Source organism: Cupressus sempervirens, chromosome 1 (assembly GCF_028749045.1).
Source record: "Cupressus sempervirens isolate cs-2001-9-10 chromosome 1, ASM2874904v1, whole genome shotgun sequence".
Taxonomy (NCBI): Eukaryota; Viridiplantae; Streptophyta; class Pinopsida; order Cupressales; family Cupressaceae; genus Cupressus; species Cupressus sempervirens.
The window spans coordinates 731862361-731876289 of NC_143118.1; the positions used below are offsets into that span (position 1 = coordinate 731862361).

Here is a 13929-nt window from a genome sequence, read left to right on the forward strand (position 1 = left end):
ACTTCTATAGATTTGGATTTAACTTCAAACATCAATTCACATGTCAGATTTGACATGAGCAAATCCATGTATCTCTAATACTACGTTGCATGACACAACCATAACTCAAAAATAGAGCCTCTCTGATAAAATAATATCACACATTCTACTACCTATGACCAGAGTTTCAAAAATCAGAAACAGCAAAGGTAATGGAATTATTGAGAAGAAACAGATTGCAATAGGTTGCAGATAAGAAACATCAAGTTTCTCCATGCAAACAACATTTAAAATGTTATTATTGTTGAATTAAGTAGCTGTGATACAGATCTTCACTCAGTTTTTCCTGCTACTAGCATTGCTTGTGCTCATGGATTCATTAAGGGAATTTCAAAAACAATCTATTATTCTCATAATTCTCTATGTATTCTTAGTTGCTGGCTCCTGTTCGATTTCATATTTTATTTGCTATTGTGTGTTTATGGCTCTCCATCACTGATGTTATCTATGGACCGCCGTTTGTTTTCTATATGCTGAGTTGGCATCATCCTAATCAGCTTTGATTATGATATATATTTGCACTGTTTCCTGATGGACGCGGCTTCCACATATTATCTTACTCATCTTCACCTTTGCACGTCAGCATTGTCTCCTTTTGAGCCATTTCATATTAAGGAAGTTTTAGAAAACTTCTTAATGTTCAACAACCATCTCTTCCTACTCGAGCACCGTCTCTTCCTATTCAAGCATTTTGTTGAAGCTGTCTACTCTCTTCATTTCTGGTCGATGTTACTATTGATTATTATTATTCATTTGTATGGCTCTATCTTTTGCGCGTTGACTATTGCGTTGTCCGAATTCTATTCTTGAGATGGCTTTGAACTGTTTTTCAGTTTTTGGTGTTCTTTGGAATACTCAAGTCAAGACTTCTAAGAATACAGTGCTCTTTTAGTCAAAGATTGCTTGCTTAGAGTTGCATTTTTCTGTTTTGATTTTGATACAGATGCATATAAATACATTCTTAGTTTGTGAAGTATAATGTGTTGTTGCATTTTCTTTGATTATTAAGTATGAGTAGCATATCTGTGTATTGAGAATTAAATATCTGACCATATATATGATCAGTGAGTATTGAAGAATTTGTGTCAAGTGCAGAGACTTTGTAACTGATTTGAAGATCTCAATAAAGGAACATTATTTGGTGGGCTGGGTAGTTACCTCGCCAAGAAGGATTTTTCCTAGGATAATTGCCTTGAGTTGTGTGATTACTTTGCATGTACATTCGTGTTATTTGATTTACTTAATTTCTGGTTCAAATTTAACATGGTATCAGAGCAGATATGAAGAAATTTGATCCAGAACCAGAAGTATTCTGCAATTTGTGTTCTTTGCTTCTCTTTCAACTCATCATCCTCAGTGTGTGAAAATAATGAATGGTTTGAAAGTTGAAGATAGGTTAGATGGCTCTTCAAAGTTTGCTTCATGGAAGCCCAAGATTCTGATTTCTCTTCAATAGAATGATCTTTTGGATTATGTCAATTCTAATGTTGCAGAGCCATCTAATGAGTTGAAAGAGTTCGGTAGAAGAACAAGATTATCGTTAAAAAGAGATGTTCAAGACTCTCAAGGATTTTCATGAGTTTAATAATACCAATTGAGTCCTTGATACCAATTGAGTCCTTGCATTGATGCGTCATGTAAAGATGGCAAGGGGTGAATCTGTAGTTTCATACTTTATGAAAATTACAAAGTTGAAGCACCAGCTTAGTGCAATTTGTGACTCATTTGCAGGCAAAGATCTACTCATGATTAGAAGCAAGAGGAAGTAGTCATAGAAATCATCATGAAGACGATCAGGTACTTGCAACTCAAACTTCAAAAGGAAAAGGGAAGAAAGGAAATTTCAAGAGATTCAAAGCTAAAACTTGATGAAGGGTGCTCCCCTTAATACCATAAACCATAATAGAAAACAAAGAAACAACAGCAAATGCGAGAACAAAATATGGACTTCTTATTTGCGCTGCAATGCAGAATTACAGAATTCACAAGTACAATTGTTAACCCACATGGGCGCCTTCATTACAATAATTTGCAAGACAAGCTGCGAACTATCACCCAAAGCTGTTCTAGAGAATGTTTGGGCCTTTCTTAAATAGGCAATTTTATGCTGCCCAGGAATGTTTTAGACATTGAAACTTAATACCTAGAGCTGACGGACCCTAACAATACATATAGAGTCGGTCAAATACATCTTTGACAATTATTTCAGATATTTCGGGTAGCCCAACTTAGAAAGTCCATAACTCACGAACCGTTGCTCCAATTGGCTATTATAACCACTTTTTGGAAATGCCATCTCCTGATCTACAAGCTCGAAACTGTGCTAGCGCCCTTCCATCGAGTTTTCGGACCTCATCCGAGCACTCTAAGGCCTCTAATGGTGAGCCTGAAGATTTTTTTGCAAATATTTCCACCGAAAATCTGCAATAACTTTTCTGATACTTAAGTTGGAGCAATGAGATTTTTATGGTAGGCTTATAACTCTAAAATGAACCTTCATGTAGAAAATGAGAACATTCCAAGCTCGTATGAAAAACTTAGTAAAAAATAGCAAGCTCCCATAAATAGCAACCACCCTGTCTACTAATCCTTATTTAAAATAGACAAGACTGAAAATAAATTTCTTTTTTTTTTTTGGGTGATGCAAGATTGCTCTTATTCCCAGGATGCTCCTACATCAAAACGTTGACTCAGCCCCTGACTCCAAGAAAGGGAAAAGGGATCCTTCAAGGATTAGTGCTTCAAATGCGACAAGTATGGGCACTTTCTTAGAGATTGTAACTCTAAATCAAAGCCTTAAACTGCTGCTGCAAATGTAGAATTTTTTCCTCCTAAAAAGGAGTTGAGAAAATTCTAAGGGATTCTTATTTATATCTGTGCTCTCTAGTAATGTTCCTACAAAAAGTGATAAATGGCTAATTGACAGTGAGCATCTCGTCATATTACTGGATACAAAGAATACCTATTTAATTTGAAGGAAAAAGATTCTCACCTACAAGTCATAATTCATGATGATGCAATTTATTCAATAAAGAGTGTTGGTTTTACCCCCTTCAAATTAGATTCTGGAAATCCACTTCACTTAAGTGATGTATTGTTTGTACCTGGCATAAAGAGAAATCTGATCTCTATATCAGTGTTAGAAGACAAAGGGTATCATGTTGCTTTTGTTGATGGTAAAGTTGTAGCATGGAAAAAGAACTCTAGTATTCAATCAGCTCATGAGATTGGAGTCGATCATGATAGTCTCTACAAGCTTTCAACCCGTCATATCCATGCACTTGCACATGAAACTTCAAATTCAAATGAATTTTGGCACAAGAGATTTGGACATTTAAATTTCAGAGCTTTATCCCCTGTGGAAAAACTTGTAAATGGTCTTCAAAAGCTGAACCAAAGCCATAAAGGAGTTTGCAAGGGATGCACTTTATGTAAGAATATTAAGAGCACTTTTAATAATAGTGAAAGTAGAGTTAAAGATATATTAGAGTTAATTCATTCAGATTTATGTGGTCCCATGTTAGTTGCTTCTCCTAGTTATTTTTGGTATTATGTTACATTCATAGATAATTGTTCTAATAAAGTGTTGGATCTATTTTCTAACTCTAAGGAATCTAATGAGGTGCTGTCCCATTTTAAAGAATTCAAAGATCTTGTTGAAAACTTATCTACCAAAAGGATTAAGATCTTAAGGTCTGATAATGGAAGAGAATATGTTTCAAGTATATTTCATAATTAATGTGTTGAAATTGGGATTAAGAGGGAGTTTTGTGTTCCCTATAATCCTCAACAAAAACGGAAAATAGGACAATTATTCAGGCAGTAAATGCAATGATTCATGATCAAAGCTTTCAAACTTTTCAAAGGGCTAAGGCATGCAGATAATAGTTCTAATTCAGAATCGTAGTCCTCACCAGATTCTTGACAATATAAGTCATGAAGAAGCTTTTCTAGGTATCAAACCAGACATTTAGTTACTTCAAAACATTTGGATGCCCAGTTTATAGTCATATCCCAAAAGAGGAAAAATCAAAATTAGAATCTTCGTGAAGGAAAGGCATCTTTGTTGGATATAGTGATTCTTCAAAAGCTTTCAGGATATATATTACAGGTTAAAAACAAATTGAATTAAGCATGGATGTTACTTTTGATGAAAATATAGCTTGCAAGATTTACAAACATTTTAACATTGAAAATGATGCGGAAGATTTTGAGCATCCTCAAGATTCGGTGATGGATGATGTGGATGCATTTTCAGAGATTTAGAGGGAGAATGTAGATTTAGATGTTTCAGCTGATCTAGTTCACCCTATAGATCCTACTGCTACCTTGGCAAGCCCTAGTACTTCTTCAGCCAACAAGAAAAGACCTTTGTGGGCCAGAAACATTATGGAAGAAGCTGAACAACATGCAACCTTGTGTGGCACTTTCAAAGAAGGTGAAAGGCTTCATAAGTATGCTGGTTATGTAGCGTTAATGAGCCTAATTATTGCATCTGAAGATTCTGAACCTTCTAGTGTTGAAGAAGCTTCAAGTCGGTCAATATGGAAATATGTCATGATGGAAGAGTATCACTCTATCATTAAAAATGATGTATGGGATATAGTTCCAAGACCAAAAGGTAAATCAGTAGTTTCTTCTAAATGATTGTTTAAAATACATGCTAATGATGGTAGTATAGAAAAATATAAGGCCAAATTTGTACCTAGAGATTTCTCACAAAAGGAAGGCATAGGCTATAAAGAAACCTTTGGACCAATAGCCTGTTACACTTCCATCAGAACAATCATAGCTAATGCAGCAGTGAAGGGCTGAAAACTTCACCAAATGGATGTAAAAACAACCTTTTTAAATTGAGTAATTGCAGAGGAAGTTTACATTAAGCAACCAAAAGGTTTTGTGATTCATGTAGGGAGTCTCATGTGTGCAAGCTGAAAAAGGCATTATATGGTCTTAGTTTGGGTTTTCATAAGAACAATGTTGATCCAAATTTATACTTCAAGGTAAATGGTGATAAGGTATTGATTCCTGAGCTTTACGTTGATGAATTGTTTCTTACTAGTGATGAAGATCTCATTGTTAAGTGTAAGAAAGAGCTTACTTTAGAATTTGAAATAAAAGATCTTGGTTTGCTGAATTATTTCCTTGGGCTTGAGGTATGGCAAAGATCATACAAAATTATATTAAGTCAAGGTAATATTCAATAGATATTTTAATAAGATTTGGAATACTAGAATGTAAATCTATCGTTACTCCTATGGATGCAAATCTGAAAAAACAGCTGTTTCAGATTTAGTTGATCCTACCATGTACAAGCAAATAATTGGTTCCTTAATTTACTTGGTTGATATAAGACCTGATACATGTTATGCAGTTGATATATTGAGTCAGTTTATATGTGAACCAAAGCAAATTCATCTTGTGGTAGCCAAACATATATTGAGATATGTTTATGATACGATAGGATATGGATTAAAATATGCTTCGCATGTTGAGTTCAACTTACAAGGGTTCTCTGTTCAGATTGGGCAAGGTGTGTACCTGATAGGAAGAGTACTTCAATATATTGTTTCAGCCTAGGTTCAGCCATGGTTTCTTGGTGCGGCAGGAAGCAATCTTGTGTGGCCCAGAGTACAGCTGAAGCAGTGTATGTTGCAGCATGTATGGCTGCAAAAGAAGTTGTGTGGCTTCCCAAATTACTTGTAGATTTATTTGAACAGCATTTGGAACCTATTGTGATCATGTGTGATAATCAAACTTGTGTGAAGCTTTAAGTTAATCCAGTCTTTCATGTCAGGACAAAACATGTGGAAATTAAATACCATTGTTTGAGGGATATGGTTCAAAAGAAAGCCGTTGAGCTTAAGTACATTTGTACAGAGGAGCGGACAGACATTCTCACCAAGCCACTTCCAAGAGTGAAGTTTTTCTACTTCTGGGATAAGCCTGGTATAGTAGAGAATGATGCTCTTGTTGAGAGAGAATCTTAGATTGAGTGATTGTATGCATATGGTTATAGAGTTCTTTTTTGCAAGAGAAGTTCGAGGTAGTGCCATCCCTTGTTAATGAATTCTTCTCTGAAAGAGAAGTTCAAGATGGAATCCCTTGTTAATGAGTTCTTCTCTATGAGAGAAGTTTGAGTTGCAATCCCTTGTCAATGACTTCTTCTCTAAGAGAGAAGTTTGAGGTGAAATCACTTGATCCACCCTCTACAAGTAGATATGGTGGATATGCATTCTTCTCTGGGAGAAGTCTAAGGTGAAAGCCCTCATTCCACCCTCTAAGAGTAGGCATGGTGGAAGTTGTATATGATTTCATGACTTTATCTTATGCTTTTATGGTTCACCCTCTGGGAGTAGCTATGTTCAATGGTGTTATACTGAGATAACAATTTTATTGAGAAAATCTATGACAAGATTTTATGTTGACATTTTCTTTGGTTGCAGCTATGTGTACATGTCATGAGATGACAAACTAAAGATCTCTCTCTTGCTAAGAGGTTGAGTTGAATTAAATTGCTGCGATACACGTCTTCATTTAGTTTTTCCTGCTGCTTGAATTGTTCATGCTCATGGATTTATTGAGGCGATGTCAGAAGCAGTCTATTACTCTCATAATTCTCTATGTAGTCTTAGTCGCTGGCTCCTGTTCAATTTCATATTTTATTTGCCATCACATTCTTATGCTCTCTGCCACTAATGTTATATATGGACACTCTTGTGTTTTCTATATGCTGAGTCGGCATCATCCTAATCAGCTTTGATTATGATATATATTTGCACCGTTTTCTGATGGATGTGGCTTCCACGTATTATCTTACCTGTCTTCACCTTTGCACTACAGCATTGTCTCCTCCTTTTAAGCCATTTCATATCAAGGAAGTTTTGTAATACTTCTTAATATCCGAAAATCGTCTCTTCCTATTCAAGTGTTTTGTTGAAGCTGTCTACTCTCTTCATTTCCAGCGGATCTCATTACTGATTATTATTATTCATTTGTATTGCTCTATCTTTTGGGCAGTGACTCTTGTGTTGTCTATATTCTATTCTTCTCGTGTATCAAAAGTCTTTAGACGGCTTTGAACTATTATTCAACTTTTGGTGTTGGTTGGGATACTCAGATCAAGACTTATGAGAATACAGTGTTCTCTTAGTGGAAGATTGCTTGCTTTGAAGTAGAGTTGCATTTCTCTGTTTTGATTCTGATATAGACACATATAAATACATTCTCAGGTTGTTATTAAGTATGAGTAACATATTTTGCATTGAGAATCAAATCTCTGATCATATACGATCATTGAGTATTGAAGAATTTTTGTCAAGTGCAGAGACTTTGTAACTGATTTGAAGATCTCAATAAAGGAACATATTTTGGTGGGCTGGGTTGTTTCCCTCACTGAGGAGAGTTTTCCCAGGATAATTGCCTTGTGTTGTATGATTGCTTTGCATCTAAATTTGTATTATTTGATTTACTTAATTTCTGGTTCATATTTAACAATTATATATGTATGTTATTATCTTATGTTTTCTTGAGATTCATCAAGTTTTCTCAATGCAAATGAAAATTTAAATGTATCTTGAAGCAAGAATTTCCTAAGGTAGATGGCTAACTGGATTCTATATGTGCGAAGAAAAAATAAACTAAGGTCTGGGAAAAAGTTTTAGAACCAAGAAGTAGCACACGCAGCTTTTTGCTCTATTTGCCGTTTCTCTACCCTATTTGTTACTATTTTACTTATTGCTGTTTTTTTGGAATGGTGGATGCTAAATAGATCTAATTTTTTTATATGATTAAAATTTGTTAGGATGTTCAAAGAGAAAAAAAGTGAACGTGCCCATGCAATATGCAACACTGTGTGGTGCAGTTTAAATAGTGGAGCCAATGAGAAACAGTCTAATCTAGCGGCCTAAATAATTTTCAACCTCTTGCTCTGTTACATCCCTACTCTATTGTTTTTCATTCCTAACTAGCATATTACCTTCTACAATGATATATGGCATATGTCATTCAGTTTCTTGCACCTGCTTTTCTTCGTCTTCTTGGCCCTAGCTGTCATCATGAATGATTGGGTAATGATCCCCATTCGTCAAAGGCTAACCATTCATCTTCCAAAGGAAATCAAGTTCGAAACTCCCATTTTATTCCAAACAAGATGTTGAACAAAACCCGTGAACTTCATTTGCTTCCTTCAAATTGAAATGGCTTGGGGATTTAGCATGCCAAATGTTTGTCACGAAATCAAATGAAAAATTGCAACCAAGAACAGTAGTGCAGCGACTAGAAACTTTGTGCAACTACTTAAATCTATTGCATTAATGCAATTAGTGGTAAAAGTAATAAGAACCTGAAAAGCTTTGGGGGATGGAGAGATAATTTGATGAAGATCAGATAACAGAAAGGCATGTAATTCACGTATACGTAGCTTTATCCATAAAGCAATTAGATTTCGAACGAACTAAATTTTAGGAAGCCCGCAGGTAGTGTTGTGAAGAAGATTAAATATAAGATAATTAGGAAATTGAGATTATGTCGTTGAACTGCTCAGTATTTCCAACAAAAGCTAAATTCCAATGCAACGAAATTTTAGGAAGATTAGAAGAAGCTATTTGATAGAAAATATTAAAGAGATTAGAATCCATGCATATAAACCAATACGATAAATATGAAAAACGAAAAAATGCAAAACATGCATTTGTAAAAATTGGTTAAAAATCTTACAGGGGATTTTCTTCAGGAGAGGAGCAGCAACCTCCCTCAAAATCCATGCAACTATGAGTGACAATGCAAATAACCCACAATAGGCGAGCCGCGCAGATCTTTTAGAGATTCCTCCTGCAACAGACGAGCACGCCCCACAACAGCAGGTAGCTGCCCACATATTTAATCCTCCTCTTTTATAACCACGTTGCCGTATTGAATTTTTTCACAAAATACTCAATACCCAACTCTTCAATTCTTCCTGTTCACTCTACCGATTTCCTTGTGATGAAAATTTTCAGAATACCCTGGCGCTGAGTTGAAGAAAAAGACAACAGGAGGATGAAAAACGATTTAGCTCCCGAGTTTTCCTATCCAAGTGTTTTTCTACATAATACCAGAAATTTGATTTTGCAAACTCTTCTAAAATTGATTTTGTTATTGTGTTTTATACCGACTGCAGGAATATTTTTAGCATTTGGGATTATAGCAGGTTGACCTTGATGATAAGATAAGGTGTAGGATCTTGCATTTGCTACCGTTTAGTTGTAAACTTGTAAGGTAGCCTAACTGCCTGATCAGAATTTTATGAATGTATTAACGGGATTCGTGTGCTAAAAGAAGAGGGCTGTGAAGTTTGAAGGGATGATACTCGTACACACGTGTGAAGAGTAATATTCGTTTCAGTATTCGACAGATTCCAACTATCAGTCTTTACGTGTATGAACGGTGGTTGGAAAGTGACTAGATGTCGATGATGGTAACCCGCAGGCCGCGATCCAATCCCGCCTGTTTTTTCAAAAAAAATACAGTTTATTCTCGAAAGCTCTTTATTTTTTCATATAATTTTATGGAAACAAATTTATGTGGACGTCTCTCTTTGTATGGTCAATGATTAAATTTGAACCGGCTTATATCTAGATCAGTAATCTTTTTATATCCTATACAAGTATAAAATAGCTCACCTTATGAAATTCTATTAGATCTGGCACTCTTAAAATAAAAATATCCTAATACGGGATGTCATAATATTAAAACATTACAATCTTCATAACCTCTTAGTTATAATAATATATAAAAGAATGGTCGGTATGGGTCAAAACTCTTTTGAGGTGAACAAGGAAGTGATTGCTAAGGTGCTAAGGTGATTGGCCTCTTCACTATAGGTCACAAGTGGGAAAAAAATGGTTAAAGTACCAGAGACTACTACTCTCAACCAATTCTTATGTGAGGGCGAGGAACTTATGAAGTTGGGGGGTGGACTCGACTAAGAGGAGCTACTGAAACCTTAGGACAAAATTTGTATCCTTGCCATGAGGTACCTCACGTTGGAGGGTAGGTTCGATGTTTTTTATTATTATCATTTGCCCTTTTTGAATCACTTATGCAATCACAATTACATTTCCATTCCTTTTTCCTTTTTACACTTTTGGAAAGTAATGTTAAGGAAGTCAATGAGGCCAAGAGCATTAGAAAACAATTCACTATCCTTCACCAATGTTTAATCTTTCACCTACACACTTCCACCTAGCATTGTGCCCTCCCTATCAAATTATTGTGAGTTCCCCAAAGCCTTTCCTCTTGTGTTGGAAGCCTTGTTGATGCCTTGTGCGCTAGTTGCAACATTGACACTCTTGGCCCTAGTCACAATGCCAAACCCTTCCATCCCAAAGGCAATTTTGATTGCCCCCTTAATTAGGAACCCACAATTTTTAAAAATGAGGAAAGCCAAAAAAGGGTGATCACCCCCCCATCCTCCCCCCTCCCCCCCCCCGATTAATCCAAAGGCCCCAAAAAGAGTTAAAATGAGAGTGGACTCTAACATTGAGATCACTGAGGAAACAAACATGTCTCGTGCTCCAAATGTCTTAACAAAAACTCTTAGAAGAAGAAAGTGATTGTGGTCTTTGACTTTGATTCTAAAGAGACCCAAAGTGTAGATTTGGGGGTAGAAGAGGTTTTTGTGTCCGAAACTAACAACAACTCCATGCATGTACTAATTTCAACCCTACTGAGCACAATCAAGTTATGGAGACCATGAATGGGACCATCAAAATTGATTCCAAAGAAAAGGGCCCCTTATTTGAGGAGTAAGTTGATTCCCACCTACATATGATCGTGACACGTTGAAGAACTGTTTGGTGGAGGTGGAGACTAAAATTGGCAAGGCGGATAGCAAGTTGGAGGACCTTGATACCAAATTGTACAATGTTTACCAATTTGCCATCAAAGTTGTGCGTAGTTCAACCACCTCTCTTTGTTTAATGTTGGCTATGAACAAGAAGAGCAAGAAGGATGTAAAGGAGAGCAAGGAGTTATTTAAATTCTTCATGAAGGACTGGGCTACCCTTATACATGATGATGATTGGAAGAAAAAAAAAATTAGGCTGTTGGCCTCTTTTAAGGTCTCATTTTTTGTGCCTTCTAGGTTCCCATGACCTTTTCATGGTGATTTTATTTAGTAGTTATTATTGGACTTATACTTTGGTGTTAAGGTTAGCCCCTAGTAGGATTAAGTTTAATATTGATACTCTACATGCTTTTAGTTTTACTACGAAAAATACTATGATAAACACTCGTGTTTTTTGGATGGTTAATTATAAGTCTTTGACTACTAGTTTGGTTCATATTCTCTTTATCAGTGATAGTTTAGCTATTTTGGTTTTGAAGTTTATGATTTTGTTCTTCTATAAGGATTTTATGTTGTTGGTTACTTGTTGAGGTTGTCAATCTATTGACAATTAATAGATTGTGTGTGTATTTTTTATGTTTCTTTACCCTTGTGATGTGTTCTATAGGGCCAACACCCTTGTTTTGTTGCATTAACTTTCAAAAACATAAATAGAGTATAAAAAATTTGTACAAAACACATTCATTCCCATAATCATTTTAACTTTTGAACTAATTTTAATAATGCCACACTCACATGTACCAATAGGAAGCTCAATCTCATTGTAATGATCAACATCTATCACTTTGGGATGATAGTAAGTTCTTTCTCTTCCCGAATTTTTCATTTAAACAAAACAATACAATTTTGGAGTGATGTTTTCGCATTTGGAAAAAATTAATTAAAAAATACTTTGATATACCTTAGACATTGTTAAACTTATATTAAAAATTAAAATGGTCAAATATAAACTTTCATTGTACAAATTAAAACCTAGTTAACCATATAAATAACTAAAAATGATTGATAAGGATAGAAGCGCTGGAGAAAATAGTCCTTAATATGATATTTGTAAAAGAGATGATAAATAATTACAACTACTATCTATAATTTATATCTTACATGTGGATAATTGGATAGTGAGAAAAGGAATATTTGTTTATATTATTTTTATATTAAAATTTATCTATTTATTAAATTATATTATTTTTATTTATATGTTTTCTAAAATAAAATAGCAATTGAATAAAGACAACCTTATGTACACGCTCTTTCAATCTTCTTATTGCTATTGCAAAACAGTCTTATGTTTAAAAAATATAAAATATAAGTAAATAAGAAGAAATTTGTTGCAACACTTCTTATTGCAGGCTTGAAATAAAAATGTGTTGATATTTAAATTATTTATTTGTGAAAAATAAATTTTGATTATTTTACCTTTTTGTGGGTTTATAAATATATTTATAATTTAAATGTAGCTTTTATAAATGTTAACTTTTATTGATTTGTAAAAAAACTAAGTATCTTAATATAATAATTACATTTATGATTTGGAGAAAACATAAATAGAATATATCAAATTTTTAAAAGAAAAAAGAGTATAGGTATAATTGTAGTTTTTTTAAAAATCTATAATTAAAGAATTCAATGTTTGTAGTTTTAAGTAGACTTAGAGAAATTTATAAATTATTTTATAATTTACAAGAACTGTAAAACATGTAAAATTTATTTATTTATTATTTTATTTTATTTTATTTTATGTATTTTATAAAATAAAATTGTAATTGAATAAGGACAACCTTATGTACACAGTCTTTCAATCTTCTTATTGCTATTGCAAAATAGTCCTATGTTTAAAAAATATAAAATATAAGTAAATAAGAAGAAATTTGTAGCAACACCTCTCGTTGCAAGCTTGATATAAAACTATGTTGATATTTAAATTATTTATTTGTGAAAAATAAATTTTGATTATTTTACCTTTTTGTGGGTTTATAAATATATTTATAATTTAAATGCGACCTTTACAAATGTTAACTTTTATTAATTTGTAAAAAAATAAAGTTACCAAGTTGATCTTAATATAATAATTACATTTATGATTTAGAGAAAACATAAATAGAATATATCAAAATTTTAAAAGAAAAAAAAAGTATAGGTATAATTGTAGTTAAAAAAATCTATAATTAAAGAATTCAATGTTTGTAGTTTTAAGTAGACTTAGAGAAATTTATAAATTATCTTATAATTTATAAGAACTATAAATCATGTAAATAAAAATTTATAATAGAATTTAATTGCATAGTCATAATGTAAAAATATATTAATAGGATATTATTAAAATTGTTATGTACTTAGCAAAAGTGGTAACTTCTTCTTAGACTATGAGTTTACAATGTAAACAATGTAATATTTATATAAAGGCTCGTTTGGTTGTTGGAATAGGAAGAGAAAATTAGAATATGTTTTATATTCATTATTTGGTATGCTCAATCAGAATTGTCCAATTTTGCCCATAAAATGAGCATATGTCTATGCCAAAAAAATATATGTTATTGGAATAGGCCATTTCTATTTTCACCCTGATTTTAGTTTTTTAACTTTTTTTTTTTTTTTTTAAATTTTAAATTTAAAAAAATTAACAATTTTTTTTTTTACATTTACTTTTAAATAATTTTTTTATAACATTTTTTAATTACATCTTTTTTTTAAAATGAAATAAATTATATTTCTCATTAATTTCAATGAATTAAAAAAAAAAATTAAAAAAAAACCTTTTTACCATTATTGAAAAAATTAACCAAAAAATAATAAATTAAAATAAAAAAATTTAAGTGAAATGTTTTTAAAAATACAAAACTTGACCTTACTCCTATTCCATTTTTATACAACCAAAAAATGTATTCACATATTCCCAATCAAATTCCAAGTGAACTGAACATGATTGGAATTGTCATTTTCTATTCTCATTCCCCATTTCCATTCCCATTCCATTTTTCCATTCTAATTTTCAATTCCTATGC

The 13929-nt window shown here is 33.1% G+C and overlaps 1 protein-coding gene across 1 annotated transcript in view; it reads right to left on the reverse strand.

Annotated features, from left to right (window-relative positions):
- The window catches only part of LOC149580011 (uncharacterized), a 43512-nt gene extending 34165 nt beyond the window's left edge, over positions 1 to 9347 (reverse strand). The window contains exon 1 of the mRNA XM_089788376.1: positions 8758 to 9347. Within this exon, the coding sequence (XP_089644502.1) occupies positions 8758 to 8917 (160 nt within the window). The 5' untranslated portion in view covers positions 8918 to 9347. The remainder of the gene's footprint in view (positions 1 to 8757) is intronic.
- Positions 9348 to 13929: the final 4582 nt, after the last annotated feature.